The 26,049-nt window shown below is 38.8% G+C and overlaps 1 protein-coding gene across 2 annotated transcripts in view; it reads left to right on the top strand.

The window, feature by feature from the left end:
• Window positions 1-17,546, top strand: part of gabra3 (gamma-aminobutyric acid type A receptor subunit alpha3) — an 81,521-nt gene extending 63,975 nt beyond the window's left edge. Inside the window, exons 6-11 of one of the 2 annotated variants that reach the window (XM_018692338.2) lie at window positions 7-89; window positions 677-820; window positions 4,331-4,483; window positions 7,052-7,257; window positions 12,563-12,601; window positions 12,744-17,546. In XM_018692338.2, coding sequence (XP_018547854.1) covers window positions 7-89; window positions 677-820; window positions 4,331-4,483; window positions 7,052-7,257; window positions 12,563-12,601; window positions 12,744-13,064 — 946 coding nt within the window. In that variant the 3' untranslated portion in view covers window positions 13,065-17,546. The remainder of the gene's footprint in view (window positions 1-6; window positions 90-676; window positions 821-4,330; window positions 4,484-7,051; window positions 7,258-12,562; window positions 12,602-12,743) is intronic. The other variant, XM_018692339.2, reaches the window with a different exon arrangement.
• The last annotated feature ends 8,503 nt before the right edge of the window (window positions 17,547-26,049 follow it).

Genomic DNA, 26,049 nt, shown 5'->3' with positions numbered 1-26,049 from the left:
CCTCAGGTTGACTATTCATGCTGAGTGCCCCATGCACCTGGAGGATTTCCCGATGGATGCACACGCCTGTCCTCTGAAGTTTGGAAGTTGTAAGTCTGTCCAGATGGTCAAAGCAAAACTGAGTTTGATATAAAATTGCACTGCAGAAACCGTGGTGATTGTTCTCTGCAGGTGTTATGTACCTTTCCTGCCCTGGAAAACTTCAGAGGCACTCACACCTGGAATCATGATACCAAAGGATAACTGTCATGCTCAGAAGTGTTTTTGTAGCAATGTACTGTATCAAAAGTAGTCAACTATCAGCTTGAAGTGAGAATTCCCTTGAAAAAGATGAGCGAAAAATAATGCATTTAGCTTGGTGAAATACAAAATATGTTCAGGGCTCTAGATGAAAGGTCAGGGAATTGCTGAAGTCAGTGAGAATCACCTTCTGTCTCAAAATTCTGTCAGATATTGACTGATGCTGTGTATCACTAAGAATCACTTTCTCTCTACTGTATTGAAAACAACAAGGTGCTTAGCTCAGCTCCTTATTTCCTATTATGACAGCACCTTTTCTGCCATAGCAAATGTCTTTTCTACAGTGTGGACAGATAAAAGAAAAGAATTAAAAAAATGCCTCATATGTTGATTTCTAATCCATGTTATGTTTTTCTACTATCTTGCTGTTGCCCAGATGCTTACACCAATAATGAGGTGATCTACCTGTGGACCCAGGGAGACGAGAGGTCTGTCGCTGTGGCCGAGGACGGCTCCAGGCTGAACCAGTATGACTTACTGGGACACGTAATTGGCAAAGAAACCATCAGTTCCAGCACAGGTAGACTTTATGCTATCCTCAGCCCAGAGAGCAGTATACAGTTTACTTTAAATGAAGTCAGACTTGGTGTGTTCAAATGGGTAAAAGGTTAGGGCCAAGACTGAACAACACGCTACACTGAGCTTGTATGCCTGCAGTATGCACAGGCTGGTCAGCCAAGCAAAACTTCTGAGCAGTTTGTCAGCTGTAGTGGACATACCAAATCCTTTGAAATATAAACTCTTATTCGTTTTTCTGCATAAAATTTGTAGTTAATTAAATTGCCTTCCCTCTTTTCTGTTGACATAGAGTATGGCACTCTTCTGTGTGTTTTCATAAAGTAACAGTCTGCACTTTTCTCCAGTTTCTGTCATTTTTAATTCAGCTTGCATTATTCGGGCCCATGGAGAAAATGATGACTGTTATCGGTTTTTGGGAAACTATTCAGCATATTTACAAAGACAATATGAAGAGGTGTGCCAGAGGTGAAAGTCTTATTTCGACTCTGTCTTATTCTATAGCTCAGAGTTAACTTTATAAGCGAGGAGTTAAAGGAAAAATATGCCAGCCCATTCTTTTGATTACATATTCATTTGATCTGAAATTCTCCTAGTCAAAAGTGTTGCAGAAACCTTTTATGTGTCACACACAATCACATCACTTTTGCCTTATTTTCCCACCGAAGGACTTAAAGCTTATGGTAGCACTTTACCTAAAGGGATGAAATACCAAGGTAAGGGCTGGGTACTAACATATGCTAGTATAAACCAGAAAATTCACAGCAATAATGTAATTACTTGAAAAGGAATTTGCTACATAATTTTGATGGAGATCTATAAGGCAAATAACACCAATATAAACACCAATCATCAGCTTTAGGTAACGATATAAGAAGACAGTATAAAGCACTGATTGCTGCAAAGCTTAAGATAAAAGGTTGCTTCAATGGGGCAGAAGGTAATTACTGTGAGAGACCATAGCTTACAACTGGGCCAGACTGGCTTTCCATTTTAACCTCTGCAGTGAAGCTGTTTGCTTATGCAGCTCTCAGGAGGTGAGCTACAGAGTCAGAGATCTGTCAGACTTCAGTTGTGTTTGGAGACTAAACCACTATGAAACCGCTTTGTTGGATGGCACTCAGCCTGTTTTCCTAGGAAGCAAAAACTGTGTCAAAAGCTGTTGAAATAATAGCACTTGTATAACTCTACAGAGAACACTTTCCTTGAGCCCATCTTTATTGTTGTGCTATTTGGTGGTTTGAACTTAAGTCTGGCAAATTTCAGAGGTGCTTTGAAGAAACAAGACCAACTAAAGTCTGACTTTAAGTACCAAAGTGGAGTCAACATGATTGCTTTCATAAACTGGTTCAGCTTGTGGATGTCTGAAAACCTCATTTCTTTAAACTTTAAACCTAATGGAGTACAGTGAACCAAGGGAATGGGAGGATTTGAGCCAGTTCAGCTCTAGTTAGAATCTGCTCAGAAAACACCTCAGGGAATGAGAGGCTGTTTTTCTCATATCTTTGCAACACAGATTACAGACATGGCAACGAGAGCTGGTGCTTAGGGGAACTGTGTATTTGTCCATTTGCTGCCGTCAGTGACAAAATCTGAGCTGAAGGAAATGTCCTATATCACGAGGTTAGAATGACGCAGGCAGAGGTTTTTCACATTCACAGCAAAGAGATCTTATGTATTAAAAAGAAACACTGAAATTCTATATTTTGAGAATCAAAGGCTTGGCATTAGCTTAAAATGGCATCTCTGAAAAGGCTGCAAAGTATGTTTAGTGTTTTCATCATCCATCGCATGAATGATCTCATGGATCCAGTTAATCAAATCCAATCAGTCCATGCTGACTCTGAGACATTGCATTAAACAAGTCACAAATCTCTGTCCCAAACATTTTAATAGTTCAGAACTTTTTAATTCCAAAATTTGGTTGTGGTGGAAAAGAGCACGTTATCTCTGCTGGGTGTTACCGCTGCCACTGGCAGACTCTTGAGCTGTCACAGCTGTTGCTTAATGTACCTGCAGTTATAAAACAATTATTGTACCAGCCATGATACGCCATGTTGGATGTTGAGCTGTGGTATGCAAACTGCTATTTGCACAGTTCCTTTTTTGGTCATGCATTTATCTTTTTTTTTAATGCAGTAACACAGACAACATCTTTGACATGTCGCAACTTGTTTGGGAGCTGATTGTGAGTAAATGTTGAGTAAACATAAAAATGGTAGACCTAGTGTTCTCCATTAGGCTGGGTGAGTTCAAAGTTATGAAACACTCCCTCCCATTTTTCCTTATAAAAATACTCTGGCGATTGTCTGGCCAGTGATAATTTGGTTAGATGGAAGTATATCCACCAGCCAACCAACCAGTCAGTCAACCAGTAGACTACACAGTCCTTCTTTTTGTTATCTGTAATGATCTTCTGGTTTCAATGTAGGCAGATTCCCCTGGGCTGCAACAGTGGATGGGGGAAAAAAAAAAAAAAAAAAAAAATCAACGAATCAATACATAAAAACAATACTGTTTTCATCCTGTGTAAAGCTCATGCAGCCTACCTGAAAATCATTTGTATTCAGTAAATTTCTTCTGTTCAATCAGTCTGCTGAAGACAGTGTGTCTGGCTGCTGTCATTTCAGCTCCCCCGGAACTGCTGACAGACAGACAGCTGGTTCTGAGGACAGAGATGCTGAACATTGGTCAGAGTCAGTGTGGACTGAACAGATTGAACGCTTCAGTTCCATAGTTAATGTGGATCCCCAGCTACCTTGCTCCTTTATGGAGCAACTGTATTCAGACCTCCTTGAAGAATCAAGCAACAAACTTTCCAGGGCCACCTTTCCAGCTTAGAGAGTGACTATTTGATATATCAAAAAACTGAATTTTGGTATTCCTTGAGAGGCAGTACAATAATTAAAGAATTAATTCAGCAATCATTTATCTTTCTGTCCAGAATGATGTTCAGCGATTTGTAGGCATTTTGAGAGGAGCAACTCTGGCCAACAGTATTTTATATATATATACACTTTATTTTCTAGACCCCTATTGCTCTTTTCTATTAACATCTGGATCTCTAGTCAAGGTTTCCTCTACCATGTAACTGTCCTGTTGTATACTATGTAAGGAATAGAGACAGTGCTCCTTGGCCATGACCTTTTCAGTCATTTAATTTTTTCCCACTCTTTCAAATTCTACTTTCTATGCGTTTCCAAGTAAAGTCTAGTTTAAGAGAAATTGAGGTTAGCTATTTTTTTTACACAATGTGCAATGTACACAATGGCCGCATTGGAAAAATTTCATCATGTTTTTTAACTGACAATCTCTATGTTTTTATATGGTTTAATGGCTCATCCAAGGGACTGAAGGCAAGCCTATGAGCTATTTTGATGATACAAGTGAACGTTAGAGCTCTAACTTTATTAAAATCCAACTTTGAATATTTCAACTGGGCATAGCTGTATTAATAATTATGACCCTCTGTGTTTCTCCCCATCTCTTTCTGTGTTTCTCTCCTCTCCCTCAGGAGAATATGTAGTGATGACAACATATTTCCATTTGAAAAGGAAAATTGGCTATTTTGTGATTCAGACCTACCTGCCGTGCATCATGACTGTCATACTGTCTCAGGTCTCCTTCTGGCTAAACAGAGAATCAGTTCCTGCCCGCACTGTGTTTGGTGAGTGCCATCTTGTGTTTTTGATCCAACTAAAAAAATGTACTAAATGATTAATTGGACAGGTTAGATAGTTTGGAAGAGCTTAATTATGTGGTAAGAGTAAAACATGCGCCTAGCTGCATTTGTTCACATCTTCAGATGATTCAGCAAACTGCAAAACAGGTGGAGGGTTTAAAAAAACTGTTTTCCCCTTGAAAAGTTCCAATTAACATGACAATGTACAAAACATAGCTTGGTGCATTTAGGCACACGTGGCCAAGAATGAGTAATTTATTTTTATCCCCAAAGCTTTTATCACAGTATTGATTTGTGTCTACTTCAGTAACTGCAAAAACACTAATCAGAGATAGGTAGAGGCAAAGTTGGAAAGTATAAAACAGGAAAAATGCGGCAGGTGATAGACGAGGTGCAGCATCTCTCAAAGAAGATGCTCACCTACTTTGTGGAATATACAGTATAACAGCCACCCTGATTTAAAGTGTTCTAGGTAATTAAATAAAACCAGCCATGTTGCTTTGAAAAACAGAGATAATCCCACTGCAGTCTCCATGGTCTCTTAAGGGTCAGATCACACATTTGTATTGCTGGAACAAAATAAATCAATTAAATTTCAAGGAAATGGCAGATGATCAAATCTTTACCTTTTAAATCAGTGTTAATATGGAGGATACAAAAACATTTAACCAAAGCCAACCTTTCATATGAGCACCTTTTATTTTGCAGAGTATATTACTGAAGTATAATATTTAAAAACAGCTGCATAATATCCATTTGATTTAACTCTCATACTCCACTCCATACTACACCTCACTATGTTACCTTCCCTTTGTACTGCTTTGTGCTGTGAATAATAATAGATCCAATTTGTCCATCCAGCCCGTTTCATGGTAAGAACATTGTGTCTGCTTGCTTAGATCATCCTATACTCAAAGATGAGATGTAATTTGCCTGTTCCTTTCAGCTGTTGTGCTGCATAATCTATGAAAGAGCCCCTAACCTGTGTTTGTTGAATAATTAGCATTTTGATTTGGAAATGAAGGACACATACATGAGGTAGCACATCCTACACAGCAGACATTGAATAGCAAGGGATTGTAACTGAAATTAACTGTAATTGAAATTGTAACAGCAGCCTATTCCCATGCATTCTGAATAACCAGAGTTCCTTCACTTTTCCACAAACACACCCGCAAGACCATTTTTTCCCCTGAAGAGTCATCTGAAAATCATTTCAGGCACAAGAAACTCCATTTCTAAAGAACTATTTTCCTCACATGAGGACAGGAGCTGTAATCAGAGTCATTTTCTCGGTGGAGTGATTGAAACATTTAGTGTGAAGGACACACTTCATTGGAGTGTTCACATTGTATTTTTTGTTCACACCATCTCACTTAAAAAAAGATCTTTCAACTGAGTTCTTACTATGTCTATATCAGACACTCAATTGATTTAACAGAAATTGGTTTTTATGGGCATGACTAAATATATTTTAGGGGTATGATTTTACAGGCAGCCCCATGTCCCAATACCCGAATCAAATAAAAGCGTAACACATAGTTTAAAGGTTTGAATATAGTCGAGTGATGTAAAATGTAGTAACTGAAAATAAAACAATCTCTGTCCTTAAACAAAGCGAAGAGTTACCTATCAATCTTTTTTGTCACAAATTCAAATTTCTTACCCATGACTAACTGAAATGAGTTGACCTCTCTGTACTGCAACACAATATTCATTTTTAGAGGCTACTGCGTGTCTATTTTTCATCAGGTGAGAAAGATTAGAACATGTCAAGTGATTGCTTTCTATTGTCCGAGCCATATCAGCATTCTCTGCAACACTGAATGTGAAGGCTGAGATGTGATATAATATGAGAAAGTCTCCAAGTTTATACACCAAAGGATTAATTTTCAGATTAATGCATTTTTGTAGATGGAGGTCTGTTTTCTCCCTCTGTGTTGTACAGAATTCATCATAACCAAATTTTGCACATTATCCCATACCTGACATTGCTTCCACTAAATGTACACTGATCATCAGCATATTGGTTTTTAATGTACTTTTATTCATTATCTTTTATTGTAGATATCTTTGCAACTCTAGTAGGCAAAGCTTTACAAGGTCATCTATTGGTGCTAGGAAGACCGGTTTAAAGAAAAGAAAACCCTGAAACATTAATTATAATGGTCCATTGCATTGAGAAGGTAGTTCCTGTTTGAACCTGCAGGACTCATCCAGCACACTTACAATGATTATTCACCATTGAACTTTGTTAGTAGTATGTGGCTCAACTTTCTAATTTCACACAGTAGATTATGTAAAGCTGAAGCCCTGCAATGCAGTGGAGCATCAGTTTTAGCTCATAACTTAACTTTTTTAAGCCCAAAAGAGTAATTTACATGATTGAGCTAAATTAGACAATTTATACCATCAACCATACCATAAATAAGCTAAATGTTTTCACCGTTCAAATCCTTTAGATAATTAACTCAAGTTGTAAGTAAATGTACTTCCCTCATGTGATTCCTCAAAAAAAAAACCTGTTTACTGATCTTTTCATTTCATCCTCAGGGGTCACCACTGTCCTAACCATGACCACCCTGAGCATCAGTGCTAGAAACTCCCTTCCTAAGGTGGCCTATGCCACTGCCATGGACTGGTTCATGGCTGTGTGCTATGCCTTTGTCTTCTCTGCCTTGATTGAGTTTGCCACAGTCAACTACTTCACCAAGCGCAGCTGGGCATGGGATGGGAAAAAAGAGGGCATGGAAATAAGGGTGAGTGATTCTTGTTTGAAAAAGTTTCATATTAATAATACTAATAATGAAAAGGACATTACACGCCCGATCTTTCGATTCATCACAGTACACCACCATTAACAATCACAAACACATCACCCTAAAGAACAAAAACAAAGATTTCAAGAAAGAAGTTTGTGTCCTCTTTGGTTATTTTTTTCTGCTTATTAAATTCCAGATTAATTGTTCCCCATCTTTTGCTTCTATGACCTTATTGCTCCACGTTTCTCAGTTTTCTCTCTCTCAATTTACTCTGGAGGAGCAATGGGGGCAAATTGCACTTTGGAAACATTGATAGAAAGTTCCTTCCTTAACACAGCCTGGAGTACTCTATAAAGACTATAAAGAGAGCTTTTATTTATTCATTAACAGCCAAATGGAACAGGGACAGTAGGGCGGAACAGTGAGAGCAGAAACAGAGGTAAACTCCCAGAGACACTGGCCCTGATTTATGATGGCAGCATATGTTCAAGTCTCATCCTAAAGTCGGTGTAGGCTCATTCTCCCCAGAAAACATGGCAGCCTTACATCTAGTCTGCACATTGTGGGCACACCGATTAAAAAGAGAGTGTGCATGATTAAAAATGAATCACATGAAGCTGGCATTTTTATTTTGGGTATGAAATCTGATAAATCACAGATTTTTATTTTGTCAATAGTCTGGGCTGATTTGGTGTTGTTTATGAGGTTGTAAGACAGCAAGTGAATTTATATCAAGGCAGGAAACTTGGAACAGAGATAGTTATTGAGCATTTCAGTAGAAAGTAGTTTTTGTGGGCTGTGGTTTTATTTGGAGGATGCAGTAGTCTAAACAAGATGCTTTTCTGTGAAGCTGTGATGAAGTCACATAAATAAAAACTGTCCAGTTTCTAATATCAACCTCAGTACTTGAATTTACCATGATATCTATAATGTTTTATAACTGATCACATCAAATGAAATAGATCAGAGGCATGAGGCTGTATCAGAGCAGGCACAGAGAAGCAATGAAGAAAACTAAAGCACTTGGTCCTGTGCTGAATGTATGAAATATCCATGTTTCTCCTGATTAATTGATTAATTTAGCTGCAGCACATGCTTCAAAAGGATTTATTTGTTCTGGTAATGGAAGAACAAATGCACTGTTTTCCTGTTTTCATGTGGATCACACAAATGACAAAATCAAGTGTTGACAGTCTACTGTGGTTTGATTGTCAGTGTGGAGATGCTGGCTATCAAATATGAACTATGTTTTTTGTGATCAGTTGGCGGTCAGTATAGTCTTTACCTGGTGTTGAGACAGTACAATTTGCAGAACCATATGTGGGGTTTCCTAAACACGTTGATCACTGACAGCAAGAAAGCTGGTTATAATTACAAAGTCATACCTCCATTGCTTTATATTAAAGAATTTTTTTCTTTTCCTCTGTTTAACCAGGTAAAAATCTTATTGAGTTTAAGTAAAGTGGTAAATAGAGGCCATGTTGTTACTGTTGTTAGACTGCAGCTAGGACATAAATAATGCTGGAAGGCTTCTATCTGCCAGACATGACATAAGAAAAAAAAAAAACATACATTTCTTCTACTGCGACAGACAGTGCCACAAATCTATTTTCTGCTACTAATGTACAAACTGTTTGACACAATCAGTACAGCCTTTCCATTTTTTTATAGCTTGACATTTGGTCTTCTGAGTGATTGACAGAAATGCATATTGCTGCCATGGAACTTTTCAGCTTTTCATTTGCAGCGTTATACTGCAGCAGAGTGAAAGCTTTTTTTTTTTTCTTTTTTTTTTTTTCCCTTTTGATGCCTCCCTTTTAATGGCAACAGCCTGGGCTGCGTTCTCGGGGGCTGTGCTGAGCATGCAGTTGTCATGATAGATAAAAAAGAATGGGGTCACAGAGGGAGACATGGCACTCCCATCACACTCCCCGCCAGAATGAGCTACTGGAAAGCTACACATGCATTTTCATCTTTTATATATTAACAATAAAAAAAGGAACCTATAGAAGAGAACCTATGAGAGAGAGAAGTTTTAGCTCAATAAGCCCTTTTGAAAATACGGTCTAGAGTCATCAGAGGCAGGGTTTCAGCCACCGCTCTTACCAGAACCAAACGATGACTTCATTGCCCTTAGGCTCCGTCTCTTTTTTAGGTCTGAAATGGTGAGCTGTAGAAGAGTCAATGTGCGCTAATTTACTTGGCTGGTTATGGAGCTTCTATGCCATTTTCTTCCTCTTTTGTCGCCTAACATTCTGTTTGACAAGCGATCTACCTAATTAGCTCTCCCTCACCAGCTGAAGGTGTGCTTATTACAGAAATTAGCCGGTGGGGAGTTTGGTTGAAATGAAAGCCTGCGTATTCTTGGCACTCCATGACACATGATTGGACACTGCTGTGTTAGATATTATATGCTGGTTTCATCAGCAGAGGCAAGAGCACTGGCTTATTGTGCAGTAGGCTTCAGTGATGGAGCCAAGGAATGGCCACGGTTTCACATGTATGCCTCATAATCTTGTGTACCCAGACCTGCAGCACAGATGACTACATGTACAGACATTTTAACATGATGGTTTGTTAGAAAATGGAGGAGACACAGCCTGTCATCGTCATTCCTGGCAGTCACATAGCAGAGCAGAGCAGAGCATGACACTGCTACTCACTTTACTGCTGCAGGAACAAAAAGGAAAGCTGCTACAGCTTGTCTGCTAGTGAAACTAAACTTTTTTTCTGGAAGTTGGTGTACTCAGGTGGAAAAAACGATCCTTAGCTGCCATTTCTGGAGGCATTATTCTACTTTTTTTAATGAAAATTTTTCCATGCCTTTGTTGTTTGAGATGGAGGTAATATTATGCCCGGATATTTGCTTCATGGTGAGCTTTACTCGACTGTTGCAACTAGAAGTAAGCCTTACAATGTATGTATGTAATGTAATAATGTAAAAGATTAACGCAAGAACAAGTGAAAGGGAAGTGTTTTGCGCAACTAGTGATAGCTTTTATTTGGGATTACAAAGCCTGTTTAAGTAACACTGGCTGGCAGATAACCTGTAACAGAATCTGCAGTGATGAGATCAAGCTCAGGCCACCTTTAAAACTACCAGATTTACAATCAAATTTGAAAAAAAAAAAATAAAAAATACACAAACTCACACACAAATGGGGACACAAACAGGGATAGTGCATCTCCGTAAACACAGTCCGCATCCTCATACACCCACATGCTCACATACTTGAGGCTATTAAATATGCCAACACCTCATCTCCAATCTTAGACAGGGACAGACTGTCACAAGGTTTCGTTGCACGCACACATGCGCACACTGAGCTCCAAACAGCAGGACACAGCGAGGCACAATTACCCCCGGGGTACTTAATCACACTCAAAGAAATTCTGATGCAACAATTTGCAGAAGTTACAAAGACAAGGTCAATAGATGCATTGTATTCAGGGGGGTATTTGTGCCTGCAGCTAGCCAAATGACTTTGAATAGTGCACAAGACTCTTAGCCAGAAGTAAATTATGTGCTGTGTCACATTAGGTTGATAAAAACATGCACATAGCCCAGTGCCACATGTGGTTCCCCCAATAATTAGACCATATAAATTACTGCAGAGGACAGCCCAGCTAAATAGCAACAGAAAATTGCTTTGCTTGGCTCGTTTGTCAGGTTACTGGGCAAAGAACATCCCTCGCACTAAGGCCTGAATAGTTTTGGGGCTATGATTAAGGTCATACGAGACGTTACAGCGGTCATTCACTTTTCCTGCTGAGGTAAGCCATCTCTGTGATAGAGGAGGCTCGTGGTGGTGTTGGATGTGGAGGAATCGATATCATGGGAAAGTATCTGGTTATCCAGCGGGCATCGGTGCAACTCTTTCTCACCCTGTACTAATTAACTGGAGATACCACTCCTTCGGGCAGCGGCTCACCATTTCTCTCTTTAATGCAATCAGCTGTCTGTGAGCTTTGTTAGCTCTCCACAAGCCTTACTGTTTGAAGGATCATCCTCCTCCTCTTGTCCTGCTCACTTGAGGAAAAAACACTGATCACACTGAACATGTCTCCTCCTCAATTCTACTGCCTCCATCACCTTGGACAGAATGAATTTTAACTGCAAATTGATAACATCACTGTGAACATCACCCGCTGCTTGTCACATTTGACATTAACAAGTGGTTTCTCTGTGGGTTTTATGCATAGTAGTGACACACTGGTCTCGTTCAGACACTGAGCAAACATACAGCATTTTTCTTGCAGCAATTAAAACCATTTTTCTGCCTCCATTTGTGTATGTGAATATTGAGGATGAAGACCAAACAAAACGGCTGGCGATGAGCTGTGTGCGGAAAGAGATCCACACAGCGAAGCATTTTGGAGGAGGGGGAGAGGGAACATTAGTTATGCTAATTAAAAAGATGGAGTGAAGGCAAAAGGAAGGAAAATTAAATGAAGATGAAAAAGTAGAGCAAAAATTAAAGTCAAGCTCAAAGCAAAAGTGAAACAGAGGGAGCACTGAAAGTGAAACTCTTTGTTAACATGACACACACTACTTGAGTTTTGTTGCAGATCTTAAAGTGGCCACAGTGGGGATGAATGGCGAAAAGAAAATTAGCCCTGCACAGACACTGTATGCCACACAGGAAACTAAAACTCTGCCCGGTGATCAATCTTGGTGCCCTACTTGTTCTGTCACAATTACGGTGTGTGTGCTACCCTGTACTCTTTTAGGCTGACAAGATCCTCTGGTGATGTAAGTTTAGCTATCTGAGTGTACCAATTTAGCAAATAAAACTCTGTCTCCCTGTGTGATTTCAATATAAAAGACAGTCTAATGATTTCTCTCTAGTAGTAGGGAAGAAAGCAGTTGCTCCAGCCAGCTTTATCACACACAGCCTTTGTCGTGTTTGTTTTATCGCAAGCTGTTTGCCTGAAGAGGCCTGGCTGCTCTCACTGATACAGTTTGTCAGACATGTTTTCAGGCACTGTTATTTTGCTTTGTTTCTAATCCTGCTCTGTGCTGCTACTGCTACTGTTAGCAGTATCAGACGCCAGTCCAGCCTGGTTCTGCAATGATGCGAAAATACAATTGTCCCTATTTCCCCACACTGATAATTTTGTCATGAATTTTTATCATGACATTTTTTTTCTGCAATCCAGATTTGTATGATGCAGATTTGAATTGACAATATTGTAAAATGTTCAAAAGTAGTACCAGCTAGATAGTGATGAATAGAGTATGTAAGTTGGGTAATTTTAATATAATTGGTAAACTTTTTTTCTTTTCTACTTTTCTTTTCAGGAACCGTTTCAGGCTAACATGGCCAGGATTAAAGATATGGTTAGGCTTTTGTTTTGTTCTTGTGTGTGTCGTGTCTCGTGGTGTTGCTTCTATTTCCTCTTTATGAGTTCAAATGGAAGTATTGTTAAGTCTGGTGCCTCGCTCCTGACAAACTTTACTGTACTGCCTTCTTCCTTTTCAGAGAAGAGAATCTGCAACTTTGTCCAAAAAGGCAAACAACACCTTCAACATTGTTGGAACCACCTACGCCATCAACGTAGCTAAAGACCAAGGTTTGACAACCATTTCCAAGAGTGCCACAGGAGCATCGGCCAAACACCACTATCTGCATAAAATGGATGACCCCTACACGGAGGCCAAGAAGTCCTACAACCGTGTCAGCAAAGTGGACAAGATATCACGCATCATTTTCCCAGTTCTGTTCTTCATCTTCAACTTAGGCTACTGGGCTACATACGTCAACAGAAAGCCCGCTATCATGAAGGCAAACAACCTAAACTGAATTTGACCAAATGCTAGGCCTGATCTGGTTTGGTTCAGAGGGTAGACAGGTTTGCAGGAGGCCAAGTCCATTACATCTTTTTGTGTGTGTATGTGTGCGCGCGTGTTTTTCGTGTGTCTGTTTTTTCTTAAGAGTTTGATATTTTGCACGTCTGTATAGATGGAAGGCAAATTTGAACATACAATAGATTCACATGTAGTAATGGACATTGGAGGGAGCACATCCTCACATCAGACTGTGTTTGTGTAGCTTTTCTTTTCTCCCCTCCACACTTAGCTCTGGCCCTGTTCTGTTTTGTGAGTAACCAAGTGTTCCTTTGCTGTATCTTGATTGCTTGCTGTTTTGTAGAGTAGTCAAATTGTGTTTTCACTATGTTTTGACATCTTTGCGCTTTGCTTGTAATAAGTTAGAGCAAGCATGCGTTTGAAGTTTTCATTGTAGGTCATTACCAATGATAAGGTTGTGACACATCCATCAACTTAACGACATGCATGCACGCACACACACAGACATACAGTGGTACATCAGAAATTGCCAGCAGAGCCATTCATCGGTCACTTTACTGTGCTCAGTTAGCCAGAGGCAGCCTGTATAGTTCCATAGGAACATCATTAATAATCGTCCGTGTCTGGCCTTCAGCTCACGCTGAATTTCAACAGACCCAACGTAGTATCATCTGGAATTGCTTTCGCGTCCCATGGGGCTGCCTGTACATTTTCTAGTCCAGTGGCTCTTATTGTTTTAACTGGCTGACTGTGTTCAATGACAGAGAAGCTATGTGCCTTGGTGAATACACACATCATAAAGAGAAAGGCTTTGACACACTCTCACTTGCATCTACAGCACACATATGCACAAAGGTCTGTGTGTATACTACATGCTAACATACACTGGTGTCCACTGGCTCTGTATACTGTAGTATGTGGCTGTGCCCCAACCACCCATGGCCCATGGGCTTGGGCACCGAGTGTAAAATTGCCCATTAGTGTGGAAGGTTAACAGACCTCTGCCTGTGAAAAGATGAAGCAAGGAGATTAAAGGATCCAGCATAGTCCAGAACAATTATCATGTGCATTTATGTTTTGGCTCATGGTGTGGCGTCTCCATGGGCCAAGCAGTCATAACAAACTACCACCATTACCTCAGACTGAAGTCGAATTCTCAATTGCAGTTTATTAGATGTTTTCCACGGAAATGCAAATAACACTAGGTGTTTTATACATTAAATCCTACCAGACACTCTTTTGTTCTTTAAGTAATGTGAGCAGGCACCCTGGTGCCTTTATTTCTTTGTTTTCTCTGCATCAGTCACTGTTTAGCACCATTATTATTTTTCTGCATTTCTGCCTTGTCAAAAGTGAGTTTGATTCATGTTGTACTTTTGCCCTTTTATACTTGATTGTGTAAAATATATTGGTGTTTATTTGATTGTCTACATATGCTGTACTGTTTTGTGTTTTGTAGTAGACAACAAAGGCCAATATGTCACAGTCATACAGTATTTCTAAACAAAATTCGGAGATACTCTATCATCACTGGAGACTATTATACTACAAAGTGCTGTGGAATTGATTTCTCCAACATTAAAATTATGAACTACTTTTAATGGTTGTGATCACACTGAAGAATTATTTTTCAATAAGTCATTGTTTCAAAGTTGAAAGTCATATCTGTCTCCAGCTGTGGCAACTGTCTCCAACTTTTGTTTTCTGTTTGTTAAATGACATCTGTATTTTTGTTATCTGTTGACTTTGGTACGTGTTTATACAGATGTTTTGATTACAAAGCAATTTCTGTTGCTTTTTTGTCGGATGCACTCTGGATGTATGGCATTATCCTTAATTATGGACTCTTTGACGACCGCTGTAGTTTAGACCCCAGCGTACAGTGGATCTCCTCAAACTGTATCCTCAATGGTAAGCTTAGGAGAATGAGTGAACTGTGTTGTGGCCTCTCTAAAGCCGTGTTAACAACATGTACAAACCATGTACAATGTATCAGTCATAGGTTAATGCATGACAATCTGTACACGTGTATGTCTGCAACCTCCAATAATGGTGTTTGTCACACTGAAATAGGGCTTAGTATCAGTGTTTCTGTAGTTCATCCCAGTTACTCATCAATTACCTACTCATAACCTCAGCAGCATCCGCATAAACACACTTAAACTCCAATTATTTGTGCATATTGATGTGATGCTAATAAGTTACAGCTGGTTCTGAAAGTGTTTTTACCCTCATCTGGTGGTTCGTAGAGTTAGGTTTTAATTCAGTAGACTAAGAAACACACACACAAACTGAGCTGCTTCTACATCCATCTCAGTTACAAATATTGAAATAGAAAATGAGTAGAGAGAAGTCGGTTTGCATACATGTATAGAGATGCATGACTGCACAAACTACAATTTAGGTCCCTCTGTAGAAAACACACACTTAATCAAATATTCATGTGGACTATGGAAATCTTCAAGGACATATTGTTCATTTCAGCCATCCAGAGACTTGGAACACAAATGGAACAGTATTAATGTCTCCTGGAAAACCATTTTCATATTAAACAATACGGAACTCAAACAATAGACAGGCTGATAAGATGAATCATGACACTATATACTGTTTTCATGGTAATGTAAAATTCATAATTATAATTCAGGTAAATGTGTCCCTGTTTAATAGCAATGTTTAATACTTCCTCATATTTCTCAACACCATGGGAAACAGAAACCAGACATCATACTGCTGACACAGTATCACTTTTTGAATCAAGAATCCTTCATGAATTATTACACTGTTACTGTGAGGCTTTGTGTCTCGTATTCAGACTTGATTTTTATCATTTTGTCTCAAAGAAACTGATTCATGATACACATCTGTTGTGGGTGTTCAAAGCCTGCTGGCTGATGCTAATTCAGGATCTGATGACACATAGCGTTAATGTTTATGTAGGATTTCTCTGAGTAATGTGATCGAGGTACTTTAGGTAAGTAGTTCTAAACAGCAGCTGCTGAGTATATGAACTGGATTTGTGAAATAACTTGCCTCAAAGACAGTCATAAATATCACCAAGATGCCCACTCACCATTAGCTAGTCAGTATCTTGTATAAATAACATGGTAACCAAAGATATATTCACAAAGTAATTTCATGTGTGTTCCAACTGTTCAATAGTGGTAGTTGATGTGATAAATAAGATTTCATTTATCCTGTTCACACAGAGAACAGATTTTGTGAATAATTCATAAAAGCATCAATATTTACACATATTTATAAAATTATAGATCTTAAAATTTCAAATTAGCCATATTCAAACCGTTTCTGTATTTTCTTTCAAAGTAAATTTTTTTAGTATCTTACTCCTGGTTTCCCAGGAGATTCATTTAGATATTGGTGTCCACATATCTTGTGTTTATGTGGATAGTTTAAAAAAAAAAAAAAAAAGGGATAAAAACACTTCCAGAGCCACACAACCACAACCGCTACTCAACTACAGCAGAATCTCTGTCATCCAAACTGCTCAGATTGATGACTAAACTGCCAGAGCAAAGAAAACATGCAATAGTGCAACTATAACAGATCACTGGTAAAACAGTACTTTGAATTATATGCATATACAACTGGCATTTTAGGACAAGAGTTTGTGGTATTTTTTTTTTACATCTTCATTCCTGAGGGGTTTTGATAAACAGAACTCTACTGTATTGTTGCCATTTAGGTTTGGTTGTGATTGTATTATCCATGTGCTAAATCTTTTCCCCACAGGGCCAGAGTTAACTTCAGCAGAAACATGTCATCCTATAAGATACAGTATATTAAGAGTATATTACTATATGAATATATTTATGCTATTCAGTACAGCATTAAATATTATATGTTTTATACGACATAACCTCTACAGCATTGATGCAAATCTATTGATGGGTAGAAAGCCGTAGACAAATAGATAAACTAAACAAATTATTAAACTAAGTGGCAACAAATCTAATTGCTCAGAAAAGTGTTACTAAGTTGTGAATTTGTAGATATTGTGAAATCAATTCCAATAGTTTTTGTGAATATTGATATGTCACGTCATTTATTTTTACATCTGATAAGTACTGCAGTCTTACATTGAGCTCTGTAACACTACGTGTTATGGTATTTTAAAGACGTACAGTAGAGATAATGTTCATCGAGCTACTTACAAGATCAGTACCTTGTGTGCACTTTTCAAACCTAACTGTGAATTAGCAGCTGTCTGCAAACGGAGTTGTACACACTGTGTTCTCTCTACTGCAATTTCACTGCATGTCCCTACACATTGAGATCTCAAAGACTTCCTACACAAAGACAGCTCCAGGAAATTAGTGGACGCTGTGTTTTCGTCAGGAGGTTGCTCTCTATATGCTCAGTGACTGGACTCTGTATGTTGCCCTCTCTGGTTTATGTGCTTACTGTATGAGATGTAGCAAATGGAAATGGGGATTAAAAAGGACGTTGCATTTTATCTTGGAGTTATAAGGCCCTTCTTGGTCACATTCAAGCCTCAAAAGGTGCAGATTTTCAACACGGTGGACTAATCTGATGTTCCTGTAGAGGCTCATTTGAAAACTATTTTTGTCTGATTCTTTGTGTCATTGTTGGGACTGTGCATGCCGAGTCATTTTGTTTGTAGTGTTTACACTGAGATTTATTAGGAGAAAACTGAGCAGTGTGGACATCCTACAGGGAACAAAACACATTGCACACATTCTAATCAAAGCACAGCCACCTGAAATCTCTTGTGATGTTTCTGTGAAGTCTGACATAAACATATGCATCTCACAACATCTACAACTACTGAACGTTCCGCACAAAACAGATAAAATAGCCACGGCAGCATATCTAGTTTAAGAAGTACATTATACACTTTGATGAGCTCACTATTTACATTGTATATGTGATTTTGTGCCTCAGAATTACCGTTAATACTGGTTGATTCCTGTCGGCTCATAATTAAATTGTTGAAATCTGGTTCTGAAATGACTGAAAAAAATATTATTCCCAAAGGTATCTTCAGGGTCATAATCTAATTCAGTTTGCCTGTAGAAGCTGCTGAAGGATACAAAGTAAAGACTAACATTTTGCTTTTGCAGAGCCTAACATGCAAACATGTCTGAAGGCTGCACTGGTGAACTTTGGCTAGAGGGTGATGCAACAATTCACCAAATTTAAGTAAAAACTGCAAATCCTCAAAGCCCTTCTCTGTGAGAAAACTGCCAAAACCTCCCAACAAGCTTTGTGCTTTGTATCATCAATAACATCAGCAACATCACTGCGCTGAAATGGAATCGACAAAAAGGGATCAAAGAAACATAACAAATGTCTGTATAGAGCAATGAGCAAAGCAGTGGGGTTTCAATGTGGACTTTGCTGAGCATTTTGAATAAACAGGGCTGTGCTGCGGTCTACAGACTATGAAGGATACTGTAGCTGTCTGGCCTCGGTCCAGTCCTGACTGCCCTGTAGGTGCCTACAACTGCACAGGAACACTATTATGTTTAAAGCTGAAACACTTCATTTTTCTCAGCACGCCAGGGAAAATGAGCTTTGTACAGCCCCCTACATGGACATATAAGGTTGTTTTCTTGCGCTTGCTATGATAAATGAAACAATCCATTGCACATTTAGAAGTTACTGTCCACACCAGCTTTAGAATCATATAGTGCTTTGTGTTTATGAGCTGCACCACCGTTGTGCTTATCACACATTTGAGAATTTGATTACAATAAGACTAAAGACATGCACATTCATATTTAGTTGAGATGAAAGCCATCTTCTAGCTCTAATTGTATGAAATGTGGGACAGAATGAGAGGAGTGACACAAATCTTCAGTACAAATCACTGAATTATCATTTAGTTGGTAGAGGATGCTAATTTACAGCAGACATATTCATAATATGAACAGCAATAGCAAAAACATACACATTCCTCAGAATAAACAATGTCATGACAGGTAGGGTCACAAAAAGAGATAAAAGATAGGGAAACCTGAGAGATTATGCCCACAGATTACACAAATGAGCTTTTTCACATAAGCAGCAACCTTACTTCACAGGGTGCCAAGTTAAGAGTCATGCAAGTCATTCATGCATGAGAGAAAAGTATGATGCAACTGTTTGACCTCAGTGATTATAGAAACACTAAACATGCAAATAGGGCTAATGGGCTTCTCTGTGTGATATTAAGTCAGCATTGTGAAGAAAAGAATTCATAGTGTTCACACTGAACCTCTCAAGTCTGATCGTCACTCGTATATAAGAATGAGGCAGGGCAACACTGTCAGACATCAGAGATGCTTTCCATTTGTTTTTAACATTTGTAACGGTGTCCACTTTCTATTACTGACATTTATTTGTGGGGCTACTGACAAACTGTCTCAGTCCTTTTGTCCAGGAATTGCTGTTCTTTACAGTGAATAAAGATAAAGTGCTTTCATGCTTTCATGACTGTGTGTTTGGTAAAATACGCTGCTAATTTCAGTTAATGAAAAACACTACAGAGAATACTGAAGTTCCCAGTAGTAGTCTGGACCACGAAAAGTCACTGAAGGGAGTCTTCAATCTCACAGACATGCAGTTCTGCGCGGGGCATGACACCATTACACTGCAGACAGCTGGGGGGCACTGGTGATGTAGTTCAAACGTGCAGAAACATTTCAGTCAGCCAACTCACAAGGAACGGATTTATATGACTGCAGAGTGTAAAGCGCTGATATTTTGCGTTTCACTTGGCCTTGTCAAGTGCAAGCAAACACACAGGCCCATTTCAGCACAGCAGAAACAGACTGACAATGATGGACTCCACCACACCATTCACATTAGACAACCCAATGCCAGATTATCTAGAAGAGAGCGATGACAACAGCTGCCAGATGACGATTGCCCAACAAAGCACCTCCAAACATTGCAGTGAACTAACTATCTGATAACTGAGATGGAAAAATCTATACCCAGCAATCCAGTTGATATGCAGCAACAAGTAAATGTATGTCAACTACTGTATGCAACAGATGATTATTAACTTAAACACATTAACCTTGCAAAAATTCAAGGCCTGAAGAGAATAATCTCTGCTCGTGTAATGTTATGCAGTGTTGCTAAGCAACTGATGACCTTAACTATGTGAATATGAGTTAAAGATGCCAGTGCGGTGAAGTGAAGCAGTAACATAAACTGCAGAAAACTCAGCACTAGTGAATGAAGCAGTCACATTAAACTGTTACATTGATATTTCTCTAATGCTGAGCTGAATAATAGTAGTTTATGGAGAACATGTGAATGTGAAGGCCTAGCGTGTATGTCACAAAGTTTTCCATTAAGCCAGTATTACTGGAGAATAATTATGTGAATTAATTCTGTACAAGAAAGGAGTCACATTTACATCCAGAGAGCCATCAGGTTGTTTTAACCTCTAGTAGAGACCCTTCCTAGTGAGTCAAAAGCAAAAGCCTCCAAAACAACAAGAAGAAAATAGCCACAAACCCAGTACAGCTCATAGCACTTATAATATCTGAGTCATGATGGAGTCAAACGTGAGTACTCATCATGCATCTGTGGCCCAACAACCAAGGTGGAAGGAAATCTCTATCAGGTTAAAAACCAAGGCAATTACGGCACACTAGGAAATGACAGCAGTATTTAAGTGGAAGGTAAGAGCAGGTAAATGCCAAGGAAGTGACCACAAACAATTCTGTGGTAGGTAGCACAAACAACCAGCAGCCTCAGCGACCATCTTGCCGAGGGCATAAACAAAATGAACTGAACAAATACAAAACTCTAAATGTGTATGCCAGCACAAGTACCATATACTTAGCTTACCTGGCTTGTTGAAGTGAAGCTGTAATGCTCGGCGTTTAGGAAAGAGTCACGGTTGTCCAAGGATGCAGAAAGGACAGGAAGACTCCTCTCTCACCTTAAACTTTGGGTTTGAGGCCGACAAGAGTCTCCGAGTTGCGGCGGGAGAGCAGTCAAACGCGGTCATTCCTCCACGAAGCCGTCCTGAGGGTGCGGTCGGCTGCAGGTGGGCAAACTACTTAGTTATGCTATAACAGAAGCAGCGGAGGTAGCAACAATTGTTTTGTGTGCCGTACAATAGTGGTAGTAGCCAAGCTAAAGAGTAGGAGTGGTCCCTCATGAAAAGTTTAAATGGCCCGCTTGTTTTTTCAAAGGGTGCGTTGGATACCTGTGGCACCAGATAAAGTAGGCGTCACGTGTCGCGAAGGTGTAGCAGCCAAGTTGTCACTGAGCTAACATGAACGGTTCAGTCCATTAAATAGATTAAATAGGCACAGGTGTAACTGATAACATTAGAGATGACACCACTGTATTCAAATAAACCATACAACCAATGTCATGCAGCCTTCATTAATTTTATTATTTACACCTGCGTCCAGTGAGAAAGGACTAACTTACACTTTAATTTACTCAAGAGCTGTTCTTCAGGGCAGTTTTGACGTACCTGTATTTTACTTTACTATCCCCCTTGTAAATACTTGTACTTATTTAATAGGAGCAGTGCAAATTGATAAACACTGGGGCAAATGCGCCAGAGTTTGCCAAGAGGCTATTTTTTTTAAACTCTCGTCACCCTATATAAAGACTATAAGATTGAAATAACAGAGTTATTGAAATCATTTAAAAGTATGCAGAACAATAAGAAGTGAAGAAATTAGAATATTTAAGTTAATAAAAACATCAATCAGGACTACATAGAGATAATAATGTTAATAGAAATATAGACCAAATAAGACTACATTGTGCTGCATTATTAGACACTAACTGAAACAGACATAAAACACTTGCATAATATATAAAATCCGTCTGCTATGACAGAAGCCAATTTCAGTTCAACACAGAAAGACTGGGGACAATAAGGTGCAACTGACTGATTCATCATTTCCTTAAATGAGCTCTAAATAAACCATATGTACCAAGGTCTTTAAACGTTTTGGAGATTGTAGAAAGTCTCTGTTATAGATAAAAGTCCTGCATGATAAAGTAAAGTTTTGGAGCTCAAAGACCTATTATAGCTTAACGTGTAGTAAGTCATAATAATTTATTTGTCAATTACCTTTCATTATTAATGTGAATCTGCAGAGTAACCAGTAATTAATGTTATCAAATACATGTAGTGCAGTAAAAAGTGTCATTTTTTTTTCTGAAATAGAGTAAGACAGAAGTATAAGGTGGCAGAAAATTTAAATAGATCAGTACAAGTACCTCAAAACTATACTTACATACAGTACTAGAGTAAAGGTACATAGTTACTTTCCACCACTGGTTGCAAAAGCTTAGAGCTATCTCAAGATTACAAGTTAATTATCTTGTTATCTGAGGATAACAGTAGTTCTCTCATGATATCAGGTTAATTATCTGATTATCTTGGGAAAATAGCTGATAATACATGAAATTCTATCTGACATTAATAAAAGCATATATATACTGGGACCCATTACTATCACTACCACAAGAGTTACATAAACACACTAATTTTTTTTCTTTTTTTTCTCACCATGTCAGTAAAATTACAGTTTAATGGCACTACTTCAACAAATGGAAAAACACCAGCTTATGAAAGTCCTAATCTCTCCCTGAGAAAAAAGGACAGTTTTTAATAGATATATTATGAGTTTGAACTAGCAACTCTCATACATGAAAAATTTCCATGACACAGGGTTGTCAGGCTGTTTTGAAATGCTTTGAGATGCCAGTGGAGGTGTGAATAACAGGGACCACAGGTGTTGCATCAATGTGGACTGACATTTAATGAGTCAGTCATCTTGCAACATGTTCCAGCTTCTAAAAGCCTTACCTTTATGCCCACTGATGTCTCTGACAACCACATAAGGCAATATTATTATCTTTAATGGCCCATGTACCCACAGCCTACTTCTTTCCACTTCTCAGTCTCAGCCCTTTGGGTGATTTTTTACTAATTGTTCTACCCGAATACAAATGTAATCCCATATGTACATGAAAATTTTCAACAATTTAGTCTCTTCTATAGTAAGTCCAGTAACTACTGTGAGAATAATGCCTGCCAGTGACTTGAGATGAATTCACTCAGGCACTTGTCAATTGCACAAGTGAAATAACCTTTTCCTTGTCCAAGAGTACATCTATCTGAAAAATGTGTCTGTATCTGAAGAGCACAGTGTCACGTGTACTCCTCTCCCAATCACTGGGTCTGCATAAAATCTACATTATAGTAGTACTTTGTGTTACACTTCAGAAATAACCTGTGATAGCTTGGTGATTACAAAGGAGTTCCTGATACCACGAGTAATCAACCATCATAATACAGACATTAGCAGAATAGATACAGCAGAAAGCTCTCCTGTATATTTACCTCCTGCATATCATGTACAATGTAATAATTTTAGTATAGTAATAACAATACCATTATTATCAACAGGTCACTATATTACGGAGTAATTATAATGTATATCACCTTCAACTCTTGTGTAATTTATTAGTTCCTTTCCATGGACATCATAGCCAAATGCTGTCAACATACAATATACTATGTGGTGTGAAACTGGACAAGATAGCATTTGTTTACTTTGTTTTCTTTTCCCTCTAGGGCTCCTCTACTTTGATGACACCTTGTAATATTAGTGCTTGCCTCATTTCCTGAACCTCAGCTCAGCTTGGCAGTTTTTACTGAAGGAGATACCACTTGCCCGCAGTGCTTGCTGCTTTTCTGCGATTAGTTCAGGTACCAGAACCCTCCAGGCACATGCTTTGCCTGAAGGGTTTGTTCTAAGGAGGCTTTTGTGGCTTTGTTGTCAATTAGGATGCTTGTTTTGTGCACTAGTGAAAATAACACTTGAATTGTCCCCCTTCATGTCTGCTTTCTGCTGCTCTAGATACAGACATGTTAGATGATTTGTATTTCCTAGAAAAGAAGTGTTCATTTGAAAAATACATAGGTGCAATTAACTCACAAAATAAAAAAGAAATAGTCAATTTTTAATAAGTAACCAACTATATTTGAAAGTAAATATTGTAGTATTGTAATGATGGATAAGAACAAATTATATAGCAGTACTGACTATTAGTGTACTGTGCTCTCTAGTGGCCAAAGAGATGTATTATGCATCATTAGTTTGATTCATTTAGCCTCATTAGATCCTGAATCAAGGAAAGATTATAAGATTCCAGTTTTTTAATTTTAGATCTTGGTCATGCAGTTTCTGGTCTTACCTCTGCAGTGCAATGTCAGTTACTGCAGCATTATTTTGAAACCTTAAGGGGCTGCTCGTAAGTTTTCTATGCTGCTGAGCATGGTTCCTTGCCAGGAGCAGGCAGTGATTATGGTCGCTTTCCATCATTGTTTAGTGACAAGATGGGCTGGTAGGGCAGAGCTAGCTGGTTAGCATGCTAACTTCATCAGCATGTTTCCTCTGGACTGGTAAGTAAACAGCTGTTGATGCTAACATTACAAATAACTTCCAGTTTCAGATCCCAATATAATATTTAGTGAGAACAAACAGCAACAGGAGGAATTGTGTCGAGGGCATGCTTTTGCTAATGTTGTTGTAGTTCCCAACAGCTCCCACTAGGTCCTTCTAAAGAGTCAAATTTTACTGATTGTACCTCTAATGGTGCCAACACTTTGGTTCTTTATTATCAGAATTTAACCTCAGAGCAGTGACCACTGAATACAGCTTTACTCAACACCTGCAATTATTACATCAAGAGCAATTTATTTGGTCCATACAAACCAGACTGAAAAAATAACTTTTTCTGAATTGATGAGTCATTCTGGTAGTTTATAGCTACTGGTGTATGACAGTGATGCCCTGTATTTCAATCTGAGCTTTGTTACATGTCATTTCCATGTCAAGTTTCACTGTGCATTGTATTTTAATAATGAAAACTACCAAAATAATCTTTATAAAAGGAAGCACTTGTTCTCAATGTATTTTTGTAAGAGGCCCATCTCATATATGCGTGTGTTGTGTGATGGTTTGTTGTTTTATCTGGCGGGGAAGAGATTGCCTCGTAATCTCTGATGATTTCTCAAGCATACAAGAGCAGACGGACTGGTCTAAACATTACAATGAGGCCATTCATCTGCCTTTCAGTCCTGACGCTGCACTCTGCTGCTGATGGGACAAGCAAAGGCCCCATGGCTTCAGACCATGGGTGACTAACAAATGGGTTTGGAAATAAATATGTTATGACCCTAAGAAAACTTTACTTGGAGAAAAGTTTACTTGCATACTTCCTTGCCCTCAGTGAGGAGGAGACACTGGGGACACACAGATGGGTGCTTGAACAAGACGAGCATTACATGAGCATCAGAGTCACGTCACTGTTGTTTTAATGTCACAGCCACAGAAAGCTGCACCAAAATACAATACGTCCTCAGTTACAGAAATAACAAGACTAGGAGTCGTGACTCGACTCTACTGAAACCTCTGCAATTATTTACGATTTTCCCAACAAATGTGCTGGGTGTAGTATCATAGAATTTTAACAGATAGATTGAAGCAGTATAGCTGAATATGGAATTGATTAAAAATCTGCCTCTACTCAGCCATGCTGCATCTCCAGGAGTTTAATTTTAAATTCCACCCATGATTTTAAGCTTGGCTTCGCATCGATTAGCGACTTAAAATTGACTATGCTGGCATGTTTCTGTGGCTGTTAGCACCCTTGACAGTCGTGGTACATTAGATTAGCTGTGGAGTGGAAAGCTCAGATGCCCTGCAGTCAGTATGGGGTATCCTCATGGAGGAAACGACTCAGCAGCTGTACTTGTCCTTGTGAAGATAATCTAGTAAGAGCAGTAGAAACAGAGAGGCGGAGGAGACATTTTAAAAAGGTGATGAGAGAAAATGAAATACAGCATATTGTAGGTAATAAGAAAATGGACTGGTCCTGAATTTTAATATTTCCAGCTAAATGTGTGACTTATTGGAATGGCCGGAGGATTAGACTGCAATAATATGAATTACATT

The sequence above is a fragment of the Lates calcarifer genome, linkage group LG20 (assembly GCF_001640805.2).
Source record: "Lates calcarifer isolate ASB-BC8 linkage group LG20, TLL_Latcal_v3, whole genome shotgun sequence".
Classification (NCBI taxonomy): domain Eukaryota; kingdom Metazoa; phylum Chordata; class Actinopteri; family Centropomidae; genus Lates; species Lates calcarifer.
This window is presented reverse-complemented; position numbering and strand designations above follow the sequence as displayed.